General features: G+C 39.7%; 1 protein-coding gene and 1 pseudogene across 1 annotated transcript; both read left to right on the forward strand.

Moving 5' to 3' along the window:
* Window positions 1-393: 393 nt before the first annotated feature.
* On the forward strand, window positions 394-8552 carry LOC141582498 (tripartite motif-containing protein 64-like). Its single transcript, XM_074390705.1, is given in 6 exon segments — window positions 394-462; window positions 5407-5820; window positions 6741-6762; window positions 6765-6832; window positions 7535-7759; window positions 8526-8552. Coding segments are annotated over 6 exon segments (825 nt in total).
* Window positions 8553-15809: 7257 nt separating this feature from the next.
* LOC141582499 (tripartite motif-containing protein 64C-like) lies at window positions 15810-18001 on the forward strand (annotated as a pseudogene).
* The last annotated feature ends 540 nt before the right edge of the window (window positions 18002-18541 follow it).

Genomic DNA, 18541 nt, shown 5'->3' on the forward strand with positions numbered 1-18541 from the left:
CTAATTTGTGTGTGTGTGTCTGTGTGTGTGTGTGTGTGTGTGTTTTGTGGAGATGGAGTTTCACCAGGTTGCCCAGGCTGGTCTTGAACTTCTCGGCTTGACTAGTCTATCTATCCAGGCCTCCCAAAGTGCTGGAATTATAGGCATGAGCCACTATTCCAGGTCCTAAAATCTTTTCTCATGGCAACTGCTGTCATGTAAACTTTACCCTCAGAAAAGATAAGACTACCCTCATCTGTTGGATTTCAGTTTAGGTGTACTTCTCTTAGGAAGACTTTCAGGATGACTGTCCCTTCCTTTGTATCACCTACTAGACCATGAGCTCCTTAAGGATTGAGTTTTCATTTTTTAAATTTTTTAAAAAATTTAATTTTCGGGACTCATGTGCAGAACATGGAGGTTTGTTACTATTTTGGCTCCAATCCCTACCAATATGGAGAGTCCATAGTAGACACTCATTTTGTGAGTAACCAGAGAAGTGCACACACGAGATCCTCTGAGACATTCTGGGCTTTGAACAGACGAGCTACACTGCATTGTAGGAATTGCACAATGCCTTTGTTATGGGGTTTGGCTGAGCATGCCAACAGACTTTTTGTGATGTCATTGATAGAGAGTTGGACAGTGTTATAGATGTGGGACAAGGTGAATATTATTATTCTATAAAATGCACCAAAACCTGCACAATACTTGAAAGCTGTGTAAACTTCCAATCAATTCTGCCAGCATGCAAGAAGCATTTCCCGCAAAATATTGTATGCAGTTCTGTGGCTTAGGAACATACTTTGGCAACATATTTAATATCACTGAGAGAAAAACAGTTTTCAGAGACAGATTGCCTGTGTTCAAACCCTACTTAATTTGAATATAACTATTCAAATTATTGAAGTTTCCTGTTCTTAACATTTATTAATCTTTAAATGAGTATGAAATATTATTTATCTCATGGGGTTGCTGTAAGAATTAAGTAAGCTAGTACTTAGAACAGCTTGTAGCATATAATTTGTAATTAATAAATGTCTGATATTTTCATTTGAATGACAGTATATTTTAGTTAGGTAATGAAATACTGCTTTTTCTTTCTTACCTATTCTGCGTGATGACACAGTTGTAGTATAATAGATGGTAACTTTTTCAGCCTCTAGCACTAAAGTTTGCAATTATTGCTCATTCTTTTTTATGCATCTCATAAGTGCTCATTGTTTATTTCTTTCTAATTCAGGGCATTCTACACAACACAGCATTGAATTTTTCCTGAAAAGTGAGACTAGTAGAAAGCCTTTCTTCTCTACACTTAGGTAGATAATATACAACATTTTAAGAAGTGTTTGAAGCAGTTTTCAAAAAACAACATTTATGGAAGACTCTGCATATATGTATCTATGATTACCTTTTCTAACTTTTTTGGATCTATCTTTTGAAGCATAATGCTGATCAAATGACACCTCAGAAAACATACTAATTTGCAATGCCATGGATTGATTAAAAAGACAGCCACTGCATCTTTTACTAGGACATGCTTTTATAAGTTTTATAATTGTTTTAATATCTGTTAATATGTAAATGGTGACTTTTATTTAGATTTTTACTTTTTCAGTTTCTAGCAAGCTTTGTTAATTTTTAGTTTATAGAAATGACCGAAATCCGCAAACTTTAGATAATCTGTTAATACAAGTATGTGTAAACATTGGTGATTTATTAAATCATGGTAAACAACAACAAAATCTGCTAGTATGGCGACTGTGTTAAAAATATCTTTTATACACTATTAAAGATAATTATGCATGTAATTATTCTGTAAATAGCATCTGGGTGCCTTGGCTAAGGCCTGAAATTCCAGCACTTTGGGAGTTGGAGGCAGATAGATCACCTGAGGTCAGCAATTTGAGACCAGCTTGGCCAACATGGTGAAACCCCCATCTCTACTAAAATTACAAAACTTAGCCAGGAATGGTGGCAGACACCTGTAACCCCAGCCGCTTGGGAGGCTGAGGCAGGAGAATTGCTTGAATCTGGGAGGCAGAAGTTACAGTGAGCTGAGATCATGCCATTGCACTCCAGCCTGGGTGACAGAGGGAGACTCCGTCTCAAAAAAAGGTAATAATAATGATTATTATTCTGTAAATAACTATTATATAATTTTAAAAATATGAATACATACATTGCTTTAGATATTTGTGTACATATATGTAAAGTATCTGTAGTGAAATTATTCAAAAAGGTGTATGAATTGAAAAAAGATTTTATTTTTATATAAAACAATCATTATGAAATGGTCATAAAATAGTAAAAATAAGAAAAAAAGCTTAATACAACTAATTCCACTAAGCATTATATATACAATTATATGAAACACAATTGAGTTCCTCCAACACTTTTTTAAACAAGGGAGTTACACAGTACAGATGTGTTGTAATCCCAGTTAATGTTTTATCTTTGGACATATTCTGTTAAATAATGGCTAGGCACTTAAGCAATTATAATTTTAAAACTCACAGTAAGAACTAAAATTTTAAAAGTTAGCATGTGGCTGGGCACGGTGGCTCATGCCTGTAATCCCAGCACTTTGGGAGGCTGAGGTGGGAGGATCAACTGAGGTCAGGAGTTCCAGACCAACCTGACCAACATGGTTAAATCCTTTCTCTCCTAAAAATACATAAATTAGCTGGTGTAATGATGGGCACCTGTAATCTCAGCTACTTGGTAGGCTGAGGCAGCAGAAGAATTACTTGAACCAGGTAGGGGGAGGTTGCAGTGAGCCAAGATTCAACCATTGCACTCCAACCAGAGCAACAGAATGAGACACTGTCTCAAAAATAAATAAAAGTTAGCATGTGCAAAATAAAAACATATTTAATGAAATAATTGTTTTACATAAAATATTTCTTTGAACAAGTTGTGTAAAGTCAACTTTCTTGCATCCCAAACTTGTCTGTTGAGCTTTGAGCCCCCAAGTGTGGTTTTCTGTACTATATAAATCTAATCAGCCAATTTACCCCTTCCTGTGCAATCTAATCAGTTTCAGGAAGTGGGTGTGGTCTTGTGTGGGCCCTTACACACTAAAAGGATGCCCATCCACGGACCTCTCCTTCAGTGAGGACCCACTGGATTTCTGGCTTTTGGGCTTTGGAGCACCAGGAGTTACTTCTAATCTGGTTATCGACAGAGCTTCTAAAAAGACACCATTCATAGTAGTCTTGTGAGTATCAAATTTACAGTAAACCCATCATGCTTACTTTTTCTCTTAAAAATACTTTAAATTTACCTGACAGCATGCTTGGGTCTTTTCTAAGCAAACAAGTAGCTGTCCTAGTGATTTTACATCGAATCAAGATAAAATGTCTTTTATTTGTAACAGCATTTTTGTACCCTTGCTATTTGATTTTTTTTTCTGTATTGTTGGATTTTTTAGGTATGAAAAGATATCTTTCCAGGGTTTCATGCAGTGATAGAACCCATCAAATACCTAAAATGTTCACTGAAATGTGGGAATGTAGTAATGGTTATTATGTTCACCACAGTAAAATTTAAAAATGTTGAATTGCTTTGAAAATTCTTGTTGGAAAAGTCCTATTTGCTGTCTCTTCACAATTTTCAGTTTGCAGACTACACTTGAAAGCTGTTAAAAATAGATCTAACTGGCCTAGTGTGCTGGCTCATGCTTGTAGTCCTAGCACTTTGGGAGGCCGAGGCTGGGAGATCTCTTGAGGTCAGGAGTTAGAAACTAGCCTGGCCAAAATGGTGGAAAACCGTCTCTGCTGAAAACATGAAAAAATTATCCTGGCATGGTGGTGGGTGCTTGTAATACCAGCTAATTGGGAGGCTTAGGCAGGAGAATTGCTTAAATCTGAAAGCTGGAGGTTGCAGTAAGGTTGCAACAAAAAAGGAGGGAAGGAGGGAAGGAAGGAAGGAAGAAGAACTGGGGGCTACACTTCCATTAACTGCATTTCTGAATTTTCTACTTGAGCACAGAAAACCTAAAGCATGTCTTCACTTTTTTGTTATTTTAGAAGATAATTTATTAGTTCTTTATGAATTCTTGCTATTATAGTTTAAATACTATTTCAGAATGTGAAAGTGTTCTCTCTGATCATCTGAATTGACTATGGAAAAGTTTCTAAATTAAGACATTATTTACATTTAATTTATTGAAAGGAAGAGTTTTGATGTTAAAGCTAAAAGGACTAATTCAATGAATGATAATTTTGGGAGTTGACAGTTGAAGTCCACTTTGATTGATTAATCAATCTTAGATAAAACCTATTCATAGTTGTCTAAGAAAACTTCACAGGTGAGTTTGGAGGCAGGGAGTATAGAATAATAGCGTAGATACTAAGTGTCTTTCGTATATTATCATCATGGAATCTTTGAGAGAGATAGAATGACAGAGACAGGAAGAGATTCAGAATGTGCTTCTTCATTAATCAGCTTATATAAGTGACTCAGAACGCATCCCCACATTGACTCTCTTCCCAGGATTTAAGCTTGTCTAAGTAATTGGGAATGATTGAGAGCACTGCTTGTTTAACAATAATACCGTGAGGACTCTCGTCTCATTTTCCCATTTGAATCACAATTGAATCTTCATATCCATGGGTTTCATACCCATGGATTCAACTAATCTCAGATAAAAAATATTTGCAGGAAGAAAAAGCAGCTGTACATGCATTTTTTTGAGACAATCTTGCTCTGTCACCCATGCTGGAGTGCGGTGGCCAGATCTTGGCTCACTGCAACCTCTGCCTCCTGGGTTCAAGCGATTCTCCTGCCTCCGCCTCCAGAGTAGCTGGGACTACAGACATGTGTCAACATGCCCAGTTAATTTTATTGTATTTTTAGTGGAGACTAGGTTTCACCGTGTTAGCTAGGATGGTCTCAGTCTACTGACCTCATGGTCTGCCAACCTCAGCCTCCCAAAGTTCTGGGATTAGAAGCTTGAGCAACTGCACCCAGCCAAACATGTACATATTTTTAACAATCTTCTTGCTGTTCCTAAACAATCTTCTCGCTGTTCCTAAACTGTATGGCATTACAAGAATTTATACAGCATTTACATTATATTAGGTATTCAAAGTCATCTAAAGATAAAGTATTCAGGAGGGTAGACTTAGGTTACATGCAAATCCTACACCATTTTCTAAAAAGAGACTTGAACATCTTAGGATTGTGGTATCTCAGGGAGCCCTGGACCCAATCTCTAATGGCTACTGAGGAAAAACTTCATAAATTCAGCATGTTTGCTAATTTACTATGTCTCAGTTTGTACTGGAGCTAAGTTATTGAATAGATTGGACAGAAGTCAAGTAAACAAGGAAAATTGTCTACCAGCCTTTTTTTCCCCTATTATAGGGGAAAATACAAATAAAATAAGAGAGAGAAATTCTCAGAATTTTTTTTAATTTTCAGAAACCTGGATTCAGCAGCCTGCAGGCCTTCCAGAATGAGGTCACCTGCACCATATGCATGACCTGCTTCATAGACCGGGTCACCATTGCCTGTGGGCACAACTTTTGCAGGCCCTGCCTCTGCCTCCGCTGGGAAGAAGGCAGAGCACCAATGCACTGCCCTGTGTGCAGAAAAATCTCAGAGAAGTCCAAATTCAAAACCAGTGTGGCCCTCAAAAAGCTGGCTTTCCTTGCCAGACAGAGCAGACCTCAGAGAAACATCAACAGCTCAGCCAAGATCTGTGTGTGACATGAGGAGACTAAGGAGCTCTTTGGCGAGGCTGACAGGAGATTGCTCTGTGCACTCAGCTCTGAGTCACCAGAGCTCATGGCTCACAGCCACAGCCCAATAGGATGGGCTGCTGAGGATTGCAGGGTACATGATGCCTCTAAGGCAGTTTGAAATCTACAGAATCTTAAATCACAAAGATGAGGGCCTATGCTAATGACGGTGATGGGAATGCAGATGGTGGCGGTGGTGATTATTCCATGGCAGTCATAAAGCAGAAATGTGTCCTTATGCAGCCATAAAAAACGATGAGTTCGTGTCCTTTGTAGGGATATGGAAGAACCTGGAAACCATCATTCTCAGCAAACTGACACAAGAACAGAAAATCAAACACCGCATGTTCTCACGCATAGGTCGGTGTTGAACAATGAGAACACATGGACACAGGGAGGGTAGCACTGCACACTGGGGTCTGTTGGGGGGAAATAAGGGAGGGACAGTGGGGGGTGGGAAGTTGGGGAGAGATAGCATGGGGAGAAATGCCAGATATAGGTGAAGGGGAGGAAGGCAGCAAATCACACTGCCATGTGTGTACCTATGCAACAGTCTTGCATGTTCTTCGCATGTACCCCAAAACCTAAAATGCAATAAAAAAGACAGAAATGTGTCATTTCAATGTTGCTGACTAATTTGACACTCTAATCAAAGCTGTGTTGAGCCTTCACTAAAGCAGATTTCCTTAGAAACATTGTTCAAATATGTGGTATGGAGCTGTGAAGCAGGCGGCCAGCAGCAAAACACTTTTCAAAGTCAGATTATATAAAAGCCAGTTTCTCAGAAAATTGATGCTATTATCTGAAGGGTCCCTTAAAACACTCTATTATGCTTCTATTACTTTTCACTTCCAAATTATTGGAAACAAATTTGTTTAACATGGAAAAATCTGACCACTGCACTCTAACTTAAATTCATGATTCTTTCAAATACAGCCTTTTTAAAAAATCAGTAATGGGATGAAATCTACTATACTGTCCTCATTATTGTTAAGCTTCTTGTTTATGTTGCAGAAGAAACTCACAAAGGAAATGGACTATGGAAAATCAATCAAGAAACAGAAAACAATCTAAATCAGGAAACTAGCAACACTCGTTTGATAGTGGTAAGAATGAAAATGTTTCCTTTTGTTTTTATGCAAATAAACACAATGTTGGCTTATAATTTTTAGCTAAATTCAAACTACCACTTAAAAGATAGTGGTTTCGTCCCATAAAAAATATAATGATTTCAATTGATATAATAGGATTCACAAATAGAGAAGCCCACACAAGCTAGCCAAGTAATTTTAATATATTAGATAAATGGCATATTATGTCTCCTAGTTCAAATTCGAAGGTTGGTATAAACATTTTCAGACACTGGAAATGAGACAACATTTTACTAAGGTTGGGTGTGAGGAAGAGGAAATAAATAGAATAATATGTAAAGGAAAAATACAGTTAAAAAACCCTGTATGCATAATATGGTGTATGGCTAAAATGTTTTTTAATATTTAAGTGAATCAGGCATGGAAAAAACCTAAAAGGCAGAAGATTAATAGGGAAAATAACTGACTTGGTAAGAACTGTGAAGAATCATCACAGGAAGAGAAATGAAGAGTCTTTATATAGGTTTCGATTTAAACAGGGAAAGAGAATAGGAACAGTTTTTTTTAAATGATAGAAGAAATGGCAAATACTCAAGACTCTTTGCAAGAGTAGGCAGAAAATTTATTAAATTGCTTGATTACACCCAGAATATAATTATTTGCAGTTTTCTGTTGAGAGTTACAACATGTAATCATTTTAACCAAATGTCTCTGCAGGACTATGTGGATTTAAGGCAGGTGATAATCAATATTCAATATCAAAAGATGTATCCATTTCTTGAAGAGGAGGAGCAACTTCATCTACAGGCACTGGACAGAGAAGAGCTTTTCCAACCACTCCCAAACAGTCAAGTGAGAATGACCCAGCATTTAGAAAGGATGAAAGACATGTACAGAGAGCTGTGGGAGCTGAGCCACATGCCTGGCATGGAGCTGCTCCAGGTGAGGAGGGAGGGTCCATCCTCAGAGACAGGAAGCCTTTGCTGGCCAATGCTGCCAGGACATGGTATGTCACCTGCATAGGTCACTACTGTTTGCTAAGTAACAACTGCTGTCTGACACCCATCGTTACATTTGTCCAGTCATTTATTACTGCATACTTTGGTAATCTTTGGGAAATTTTTGCCATTGTAGTACCTAACATAGGAAAACATTCTCTTCAATATAATTAGGAGTACTATCCACACAGAGAGGTTATCCAAGGTCAGCAGAACCCCAGGTGAGGGGAAGGTTACTAATACTCCATTTATGTACCCTGGTTCCTCTCCACTCTCTGATGTCCCATACAACAGTGATTACTGAAGCTATTGAGGCTTTTCCTCTTGCCTGGGCAAGGTTTGTAAAAGTTGTTCATCAGTGTCAGCATACTCTGTTTCTCATATAGTTCTCTGTTTTGTTTTAATAGCTGTCATATGCGGTCAGACCTTTCCATGGGAATAAGATTAGGAAACTAATGGCCCTGGAAACCCAGGTATCCTTGATTTACTCCACAATCTCTTGCTGAGCTCCTTTGCTCTTAATGTCTGCCGATGAAGTGTTTCATGGTTTAGTTGAGGTTCTATTATTAACGTAACCTGGAATGATTCCTTAGAGGGGAATAAGAAAATATACATTATTAAAACACTGAACCAAAAAGAAACAAAAGTATGGGAAAATGTGCAGAAGGAAAATACTTTCACAATTAACATTATCTTTTATTTCTATGCAGGATGTGCGAAATGTATTCAAAAGGTGAGTTTGCACTAAAATAATGTTATTTCTGAACAGGTCATTCTCTTGTTAATGAAGTGTATGTATACATTTTGAGCTACTAAAATCATCCTCAGTGGCTATGTTTTTTTTTTATTGCATTTTAGGTTTTGGGGTACATGTGAAGAACATGCAAGATTGTTGCATAGGTACACATATGGCAGTGTGGTTTGCTGCCTTCCGTCCCCTCACCTGTATCTGTCATTTCTCCCCATGCTATCTCTTCTCACCTCGCCACCTCCCGCCCCTCCCCCATTTCCCCCCAACGGACCCCAGTGTGTAGTGCTCCCCTCCCTGTGTCCATGTGTTCTCATTGTTCAACACCCGCCTATGAGCGAGAATATACGGTGTTTGATTTTCTGCTCTTGTGTCAGTTTGCTGAGAATGATGGTTTCCAGGTTTATCCATGTCCCTACAAAGGACGTGAACTCATCGTTTTTGATGGCTGCGTAATATTCCATGGTGTATATGTACCACATTTTCCCTATCCAGTCTATCATCGTTGGGCATTTGGGTTGGTTCCAGATCTTTGCTATTGTAAACAGTGCTGCAATGAACATTCGTGTGCACGTGTCCTTGTAGTAGAATGATTTATAATCCTTTGGATATATACCCAGTAATGGGATTGCTGGGTCAAATGGGATTTCTATTTTTAGGTCCTTGAGGAATCGCCACACTGTCTTCCACAATGGTTGAATTAATTTACATTCCCACCAACAGTGTAAAAGTGTTCCTATTTCTCCACATCCTCTCCAGCATCTGTTGTTTCCCGATTTTTTAATGATCGCCATTCTAACTGGTGTGAGATGGTATCTCAATGTGGTTTTGATTTGCATTTCTCTGATGACCAGTGATGATGAGCATTTTTTCATATGTTTGTTGGCCTCCTGTATATCTTCTTTTGTAAAGTATCTGTTCATATCCTTCGCCCATTTTTGAATGGGCTTGTTTGTTTTTTTTCTTGTAGATCTGCTTTAGTTCTTTGTAAATTCTGGATATCAGCCCCTTGTCAGATGGGTAGACTGCAAAATTTTTTTCCCATTCTGTTGGTTGCCGATTCACTCTACTGACTGTTTCTTTTGCCGTGCAGAAGCTGTGGAGTTTGATTAGGTCCCATTTGTCTATTTTGGCTTTTGTTGCCATTGCTTTTGGCGTTTTGCTCATGAAGTCCTCACCTACACCTATGTCCTGAATGGTTTTGCCTAGATTTTCTTCTAGGGTTTTTATGGTGTTAGGTCTGATGTTTAAGTCTTTAATCCATCTGGAGTTAATTTTGGTGTAAGGTGTCAGGAAGGGGTCCTGTTTCTGCTTTCTGCACATGGCTAGCCAGTTTTCCCAACACCATTTATTAAACAGGGAGTCCTTTCCCCATTGCTTGTTTTTGTCAGGTTTGTCGAAGATCAGATGGTGGTGGGTATGCTGTATTTCCTCTGAGGCCTCTGTTCTGTTCCATTGGTCTATATCTCTGTTTTGGTACCAGTACCATGCTGTTTTGATTACTGTAGCCTTGTAGTATAGTTTGAAGTCCGGTAGTGTGATGCCTCCTGCTTTGTTCTTTTTGCTTAGAATTGACTTGGCTATGCGGGCTCTCTTTTGGTTCCATATGGAGTTTAAGGTGTTTTTTTTTTTCCAGTTCTGTGAAGATCATTGGTAGCTTGATGGGAATAGCGTTGAATCTGTAAATTACTTTGGGCAGTATGTCCATTTTCACGATGTTGATTCTTCCTAACCATGAACATGGAATGTTTCTCCATCTGTTTGTATCCTCTCTTATTTCATTGAGCAATGGCTTGTAGTTCTCCTTGAAGAGGTCCTTTACGTTCCTTGTTAGTTGTATTACTAGGTACTTTATTCTCTTTGTAGCAATTGTGAATGGCAGTTCGTTCTTGATTTGGCTCTCTTGAAGTCTATTACTGGTGTATAGGAATGCTTGTGATTTTTGCACGTTGATTTTGTATCCTGAGACTTTGCTGAAGTTGTTTATCAGTTTCAGGAGATTTTGGGCTGAGATGACGGGGTCTTCCAGATATACAATCATGTCATCTGCAAATAGAGACAATTTGATTTCCTCCTTTCCAATTTGGATACTCTTTATTTCTTTTTCTTGCCTGATTGCTCTGGCTAGAACTTCCAGTACTATATTGAATAGGAGTGGTGAGAGAGGGCATCCTTGTCTAGTGCCAGATTTCAAAGGGAATGCTTCCAGTTTTTGCCCATTCAGTATGATATTGGCTGTTGGTTTGTCTTAAATAGCTTTTATTGTTTTGAGATACGTTCCGTCAATACCTAGTTTATTGAGGGTTTTTAGCGTAAAGCGTTGTTGAATTTTGTCGAAAGCCTTCTCTGCATCAATTGAGATAATCATGTGGTTTTTGTCTTTGGTTCTGTTTATGTGGTGAATTACGTTTATGGACTTGCGTATGTTGAACCAGCCTTGCATCCCTGGGATGAATCCTACTTGATCATGGTGGATGAGCTTTTTGATATGCTGTTGCAATCGGTTTGCCAGTATTTTATTGAAGATTTTTGCATCTATGTTCATCATGGATATTGGCCTGAAATTTTCTTTTCTTGTTGAGTCTCTGCCGGGTTTTGGTATCAGGATGATGTTTGTCTCGTAAAATGATTTGGGAAGGATTTCCTCTTTTTGGATTGTCTGGAATAGTTTCAGAAGGAATGGTATCAGCTCCTCTTTGCATGTCTGGTAGAATTCAGCTGTGAACCCATCTGGACCTGGACTTTTTTTGGGTGGTAGGCTCTTTATTGCTACCTCGACTTCAGACCCTGTTATTGATCTATTCAGGGTTTCGGCTTCTTCCAGGTTTAGGCTTGGGAGGATGCAGGTGTCCAGGAATTTATCCATTTCTTCCAGGTTTACTAGTTTATTTGCATAGAGTTGTCTGTAATAAACTCTGATGATGGTTTGGATTTCTGTGGGATCTGTGGCGATATCCCCTTTATCATTTTTTATTGCATTAATTTGGTTATTCTCTCTTTTCTTTTTTATTAATCTGGCTAGTGGTCTGTCTATTTTGTTGATCTTTTCAAAAAACCAGCTCCTGGATTTATTGGTTTTTATGAAGAGTTTTTTTGTGTCTCTATTTCCTTCAGTTCTGCTCTGATCTTAGTTATTTCCTGTCTTCTGCTAGGTTTTGAGTGTTTTTGATCTTGCTCCTCTAGCTCTTTCAATTTTGATGATAGAGTGTCAATTTTAGATCTCTCCTTTCTTCTCATGTGGGCACTCATTGCTATATGTTTTCCTCTGGAGACTGCTTTAAATGTGTCCCAGAGATTCTGGTATGTTGTGTCTTCCTTCTCATTGGTTTCGAAGAACATCTTTATTTCTGCCTTCATTTCATTGTTTATCCAGTCAACATTCAAGAGCAAGTTGTTCAGTTTCCATGAAGCTGTGCAGTTCTGAGTTAGTTTCTGCATTCTGAGTTCTAACTCGATTGCACTGTGGTCTGAGAGACTGTTTGTTATGATTTCTGTACTTTTGCATTTGCTGAGGAGTGATTCATTGCCAATTATGTGGTGAATTTTAGAGTAGGTGTGATGTGGTGCTGAAAAGAATGTATATTCTGTGGATTTGGGGTGGAGAGTTCTGTAAATGTCTATTAGTTTTGCTTGTTCCAGGTCTGAGTTCAGGTCCTGGATATCCTTGTTGATTTTCTGTCTGGTTGATCTGTCTAATATTGACAATGGGGTGTTAAAGTCTCCCACTATTATTGTGTGGGAATCTAAGTCTCTTTGTAAGTCATTAAGAACTTGCCTTATGTATCTGGGTGCTCCTGTATTGGGTGCGTATATATTTGGGATCGTTAGCTCTTCTTGTTGCAGTGATCCTTTTACCATTATGTAATGTCCTTCTTTGTCTCTTTTGATCTTTGTTGCTTTAAAGTCTATTTTATCAGAGATGAGAATTGCAACTCCTGCTTTTTTTTTTCTCTTCATTTGCTTGGTATATCTTCCTCCATCCCTTTATTTTGAGCCTTTGTGTATCCTCGCATATCAGATGGGTTTCCTGGATACAGCACACTGATGGGTTTTGGCTTTTTATCCAATTTGCCAGTCTGTGTCTTTTGATTTGGGCATTTAGTCCATTGACATTTAGGGATAGTATTGTTATGTGTGAATTTGATACTGTCATTTTGATGCTACCTGGCTGTTTTGTTGGTTAGTTGATGCAGATTCTTGATTGTGTTGATGCTCTTTTACCATTTGGTGTGTTTTTAGAGTGGCTGGTACTGGTTGTTTCTTTATATGTGTAGAGCCTCTTTCTTGTAGAGCAGGTTTGGTGGTGATGAAATCTCTGAGTGCTTGCTTGTTCACAAAGGATTTTATTTTTCCTTCACTTATGAAGCTTAGTTTGGCTGGATAGGAGATTCTGGGTTGAAAGTTCTTTTCTTTAAGGATGTTGAATATTGGCCCCCAATCTCTTCTGGCTTGTAGGGTTTCTGCTGGGAGATCTGCTGTGAGTCTAATGGGCTTCCCTTTGTGGGTAACCCGACCTTCCTCTCTGGCTGCCCTTAGCATTTTCTCTTTCATTTCAACCCTGGGGAATCTGACGATTATGTGCCTTGGGGTTGCTCTTCTTGAGGAATATCTTTGTGGTGTTCTCTGTATTTCCTGGATTTGAATATTGGTCTGCCTTGCTAGGTTGGGGAAGTTTTCCTGGATAATATCCTGAAGAGTATTTTCCAGCTTGGATTCATTCTCTTCATCACATTCAGGTACACCTATCAGACGTAGATTAGGTCTTTTCACATAGTCCCACATTTCTTGAAGATTTTGTTCATTCCTTTTTGCGCTTTTTTCTCTGTTCTTGCCTTCTCTTTTTATTTCATTGAGTTGATCCTCGACCTCTGATATCCTTTCTTCTGCTTGGTCAATTTGGCTGTTGAAGCTTGTGCATGCTTCACGAAGTTCTCGTGTTGCGTTTTTCAGCTCCATCAATTCACTTATACTCCTCTCTATGCTGTCCATTCTCGTCAGCAGTTCGTCCAATCTTTTTTCAAGGTTCCTATTTTCTTTGCATTGGGTTAGAACATTTTCTTTTTGCTCATTGTAGTTTCTTACTACCCACCTTCTGAAGTCTGATTCTGTCATTTCATCACCCTCCTTCTCCATCCGGTCTGGTTCCCTTGCTGGTGAGGAGTTGTGATCGCTTTTAGGAGGAGAGGTGTTCTGGTTTCAGGAGTTTTCCTCCTTTTTGAGCTGGTTTCTTCCCATTTTTGTGGGTTTATCCACCTGTTGTCTTTGTAGTTTTACTGTCTTTCAGATTGGGTCTCTGAGTGAGCTTCTAGTTCATGGATGCTGAAGTTACTTTTTTTTTTTTTTTAAGCTTTCCTTCTAACAGTCTGGCCCCTCTGCTGTAGGACTGCTGAGGTCCTCTCCGGGCCCTGCTTGCCTGGGGATCACCTGCAGCAGCTGCAGAACAGTAAGGGTTGCTGCCAGTTTCCTCTTCTGCTATCTTTGTCCCAGAAGGATGCTCGCCAACTGTCATTTCGTTCTCTCTTTTATGAGGTGAGTCTTTGGATCTGTGGGGGTCAGGGAGCTACTTGAGGAGACAGTCTATCTTTTATTGGGGCTTAAGTCCTGAGCTGTGAGCTCCATTGTTCATTCAGAGCTGCTGGACAGGTACGTTTAGGTCTGCTGCAGCTGAACTCATAAAGCACTTTTTGTTCCCAGGTGCTCTGTCCCGGGGAGTTGGGGCTTTATAAGTTTCCGTTGCACTACTGCCTTTTTTGATTTTTCTTTCAGGTCTGACCCGCCCAGCTAGCAGCACGCATAGCCACTGCCTGCCTGCAGGGGCTTTGCTGAGCTGCTGTGGGCTCCGCCCAGCTGCCCTGAGCTCTTCCCTGTAGTCCTGTTTATATGGGCGTACCTAGAACTGTCTCAGCAACAGTGGCCCCACCTCTTTTATGGCGGACTCTCTCTGTTGTGGCAGGTTGCCTCGGCAATGGCGGGTTGCCTCAGCAACAGCAGCCTGCCTCCGTAGCGGTGGAGAGTCTCAGTAATGGCAGAAGCCCCTCCCCCACGGAGCCGGACCGTCCTGGTTCAGCTGTGCTTGGTTTGAAGGGCTCAACCCAGAGGGTTTCCAATTACAGTTTTTGTTTTCGTTGTTGTTGGGGGTGGAGGGGTGGGACCAACCGAGCCTGATCACCTGGCTCCCTGACTCAGAGTCTTTTCTTTTAAGTTGAACGACCCCACATTCCGGTCACTTGTTGAAAAGGCGCCAGGATCTCCCGTGCTGCGACTCACGGAGTCAGCTCGAACTGCGTCGCCGGCTCCTGGCGGATTTTTTGCCTAGGAATCTCCTGGCCTGACTCGCTATTTCAGATGAATGGGCAACTCTGCCATCTCAGGGCTCTGCTTGCCAGCTAAGAGGGCTCCCAGACCAGTGGCTTTTGTACGGAGAACCGCAGCAACAGGGAGTGGTCACAGCAGCCGCGCGGGTGGAATCAGCCCCGCGAGGGCCAAAACAGCCACACCGGCTGGGACTGCGATGCTGGCGACCCCTCTGCCTGGGTATCTCCTGGTTTGTGGGCAATAAGAGTTTGTCTGGAAATGCGGCGTCCACTCACCTGCTGCACTTTCACTGGGAGCTGAAGTCCTGAGCTGTTCTTAGGTGGCCATCTTCCCAGCATTCCTCAGTGGCTATTTTTGATTTTGTTTCAAAAGAGGCCCTGATGTCTTTTTCTCTTTGGTCTGGAAAGTTTTCATTTTAAAATTTGTATGAATTCAAATATATTTAAAAACAATTTTCCATTCTGAAGATTGTTCTTCCCAATTCATCCATCCTGCCCAGCTCTAACCCACAGATCTTTATAAAAAATTATTCTGAGGAATCATAGCGATGTCTTCTATTCTAGAGGGGTGGGAGGTAAAGAAGACAGAGGTAGGAGGGAGATTCCCTAAGCATGGGCTGAGGAAGGAGGTTTGTTCCCAAAAGCATCCCAGACCTGCTCCATCACAAGACATACAGTTGTAGGAAAGACCTCGGGAAGATGGTCACCCCAGGACCCTCAGCAGCAGGGCTTTCAGGCTCGAATTAGACCCCTTCATTTTGCACAAAAGATTAAGTCCTTTGTCTCATGGAACAGTCTCTGTTAGACACTGACTAGCATTAGTGACAACTGCAGGCTGATGTCACAAATGTTTCGGTCTGAGTTTTCTGCTCTCTGTAATATTTCCAGGATTTCTGTATATTTCCAGGGGGTGTGATGGGCAGAGGGAGGCAATGACTTTTAATGCCTTTAGAAATTGTGTCATGTCTGAGAATAATATGTCTGGAGAAAGTGAGTTTTTGTGCAAGTAAAATTTAGAAAAAGTAACATCCTCATGTCCCCAAGAGAATGGAATAAAATGTAAATGCAGTTAACCAAAACTGGCAGAATTCTGAGGAAACCTCTTGCATGAAAATATGGTATCTTTGTACAACCGTGTGATTAGCTCTGGGCCTGTAGTGAGACAGAGTTTCGCTCTTGTTACCCAGGCTGGAGTGCAATGGCGCGATCTCAGCTTGCCGCAACCTCCACCTCCTGGGTTCAAGCAATTCTCCTGCCTCAGCCTCCTGAGTAGCTGGGATTACAGGCACATGCCACCATGCCCAGCTAATTTTTTGTATTTTTGGTAGAGACGGGATTTCACCATGTTGACCAGGATGGTCTTGATCTCTTGACCTCGTGATCCACCCTCCTCAGCCTCCCAAAGTGCTGGGATTACAGGCTTGAGCCACCACACCCAGCTTAAGTTTTATTATTTCTAACATGTAGGTAATACAGAGTTTACTAAAACATCTGCATCTTCCTTACCTGCATAGTAATATTACAATAATCAAAACTCAATTTCCTGACTTACATTTTGAAGAAAATGTAAAATGAGATACATACTGTATCTGCAGAATAAGAGGACAAAGAATATTCAGCTTATATAGTTATGAAGACATTAGTTCTCATGGTGGCAACAATATTTCATGTTTATTCATTATAATTCAATTTTGAAGCCTTAGATTTGGCATAATGGCTTTTAATTGGTTCCATTCTAAGTACATTTATATACATTCTACAAGCACTTTTATTATTTATAAAATCAGAAAGTTTTGATCAACATAGAAAATGACTAACATATCCATAATCAGGACAATTCTGATACCATCAGATACTTCTCATAATCACTGAAAGGTGAGGAATTGTGAACATGGCCTGACCATGTTAGGCCCACTCAAGAGAGCAGGTCTAGGCAGCAAAGGGCAGGAACCCAGAGTAGATTGAATCAGGGGCTAAACAGATAATGTAAAGCCAGAATATTATTTTCAGAAACTTCTAAACTTTACATGTGTTAATTTCTACCAAATATTTGATAATTTTCATTCCAATAAATGCATCACAACGAAGTGATGTCTACCTATTGGTGATCTTAAAGACAAAACAAGAAGAATTTTCTACTAAAAAAATTTTTAGATATGTCCTGAAACAAACTATGTAGAGATACATATTAAATCATTACTCCACCCAGTGATACGGTCACATTTTTTTCTCTATCATTTACAGAATAATACATAATTGTATGTGCTGTAGAGCTGTAGTAACATTTCATCTTCAAGGTTGCATGGGGCTGAATTTTTTTGCCTTCTTTCATTCTGCATTTTCTTAGAAGAAGATCAAATGAAGTGAATAAATGGACCACAGAGCCCCTGCCCCTCATAGCACTCACTGAGTGCTTGGCAGTATTTTTTCTTTGGCAGTGGGTAATTCTCTGAGTACAGAAATGGTTCCTTGCTCTATAAGCCTTTCTGAGGACATGAGACAAGTGATATTTGGAGTTGACTATCGCAGTGCAGTCATGGATCCCCCAGGAGTGGAGAGATTTGCGCTGTGGGGAGCTCAAGCATTCTCCTCCTGCAGGCATTACTGGGAAGTGGATGTGACCTACTCCCCAACTGCATTCTGGGAGTCTGCAAAGATTCCAAGACAGCAGATACCAATATCATTATTGGTTCTGATGAAAGGTGTTTTTGTTTTGTTTTGTTTTGTTTTTAATTTTCCCCAAAGAGTAGCAATCACTATAGTCTCTCCACCTATAATTCATTATGTGCAAAGGCCTCGGGATTGGGTCGGGATGTTTCTGGATTATGAGAATGGAGCTGTGAGTTTCTTTGATGTTTATAAAGGTTCTCTTATCTTTGGTTTTCCTTCTTCTCTTCCCCTCTGAGGCCTTTCTTTTGTTTTGGTTCCACATGAAAATTTGGTTTCATGATGATTTATTGTGACCTCCCCCCATAAATGAGGCAAATAGTGTTCTGAGACCTTATTCGAGGAAAGAGGCCTATGTGTGGGAGCCTGTGAGCTCATTGTAACTTCATGGAATGTAATTACTTTATGGTTATAAATGAAATAACCACCTTGATTGTATACCTTTGTTAATTAAGTTATTTTAATAAATTATTGTGTAATTGTTACTAGAACATCAATTATAGCTTTTTGTTTTTGGTAACAGGTTTATTGAGATCCATTCCCTTACCACGAAAGTCCTTTTCTAATGTATTTAATTCAGAGGTTGTTAGTATATCACACTTGTGCAGCCATCAGAACTACCTACTGCCTGGACATTTTTATCACTTCCAGAAGAATCCCAATAACCATTAACATTTATTCTCCATTCACCCTCCACCATTTCTTCATAACACTTAATCTGCTTTTCAATTTGTGCATTCAGGTAAAAAAAATACTATATGAGGGTTTTTAAAAATCTGATATTTTTTCAGAGTGTGTTTTCAAAGTTTGTACACATTGTAAACCATTTGTCTTACTTGTGTATTTGAACCAGCCTGTGGTAAAAAAATGAAGTGCTGGATATCTTATCTTACAATAATAAAGAAGAGGGCTTATTTTCTTTTTACATCTGACCAAATTAAGTTGATCTCACAGACTTTTTTACTTCTTATCATCCTAATTATTAATCACATTTCAG

This window comes from Saimiri boliviensis, chromosome 20, assembly GCF_048565385.1.
Source record: "Saimiri boliviensis isolate mSaiBol1 chromosome 20, mSaiBol1.pri, whole genome shotgun sequence".
NCBI lineage: Eukaryota > Metazoa > Chordata > Mammalia > Primates > Cebidae > Saimiri > Saimiri boliviensis.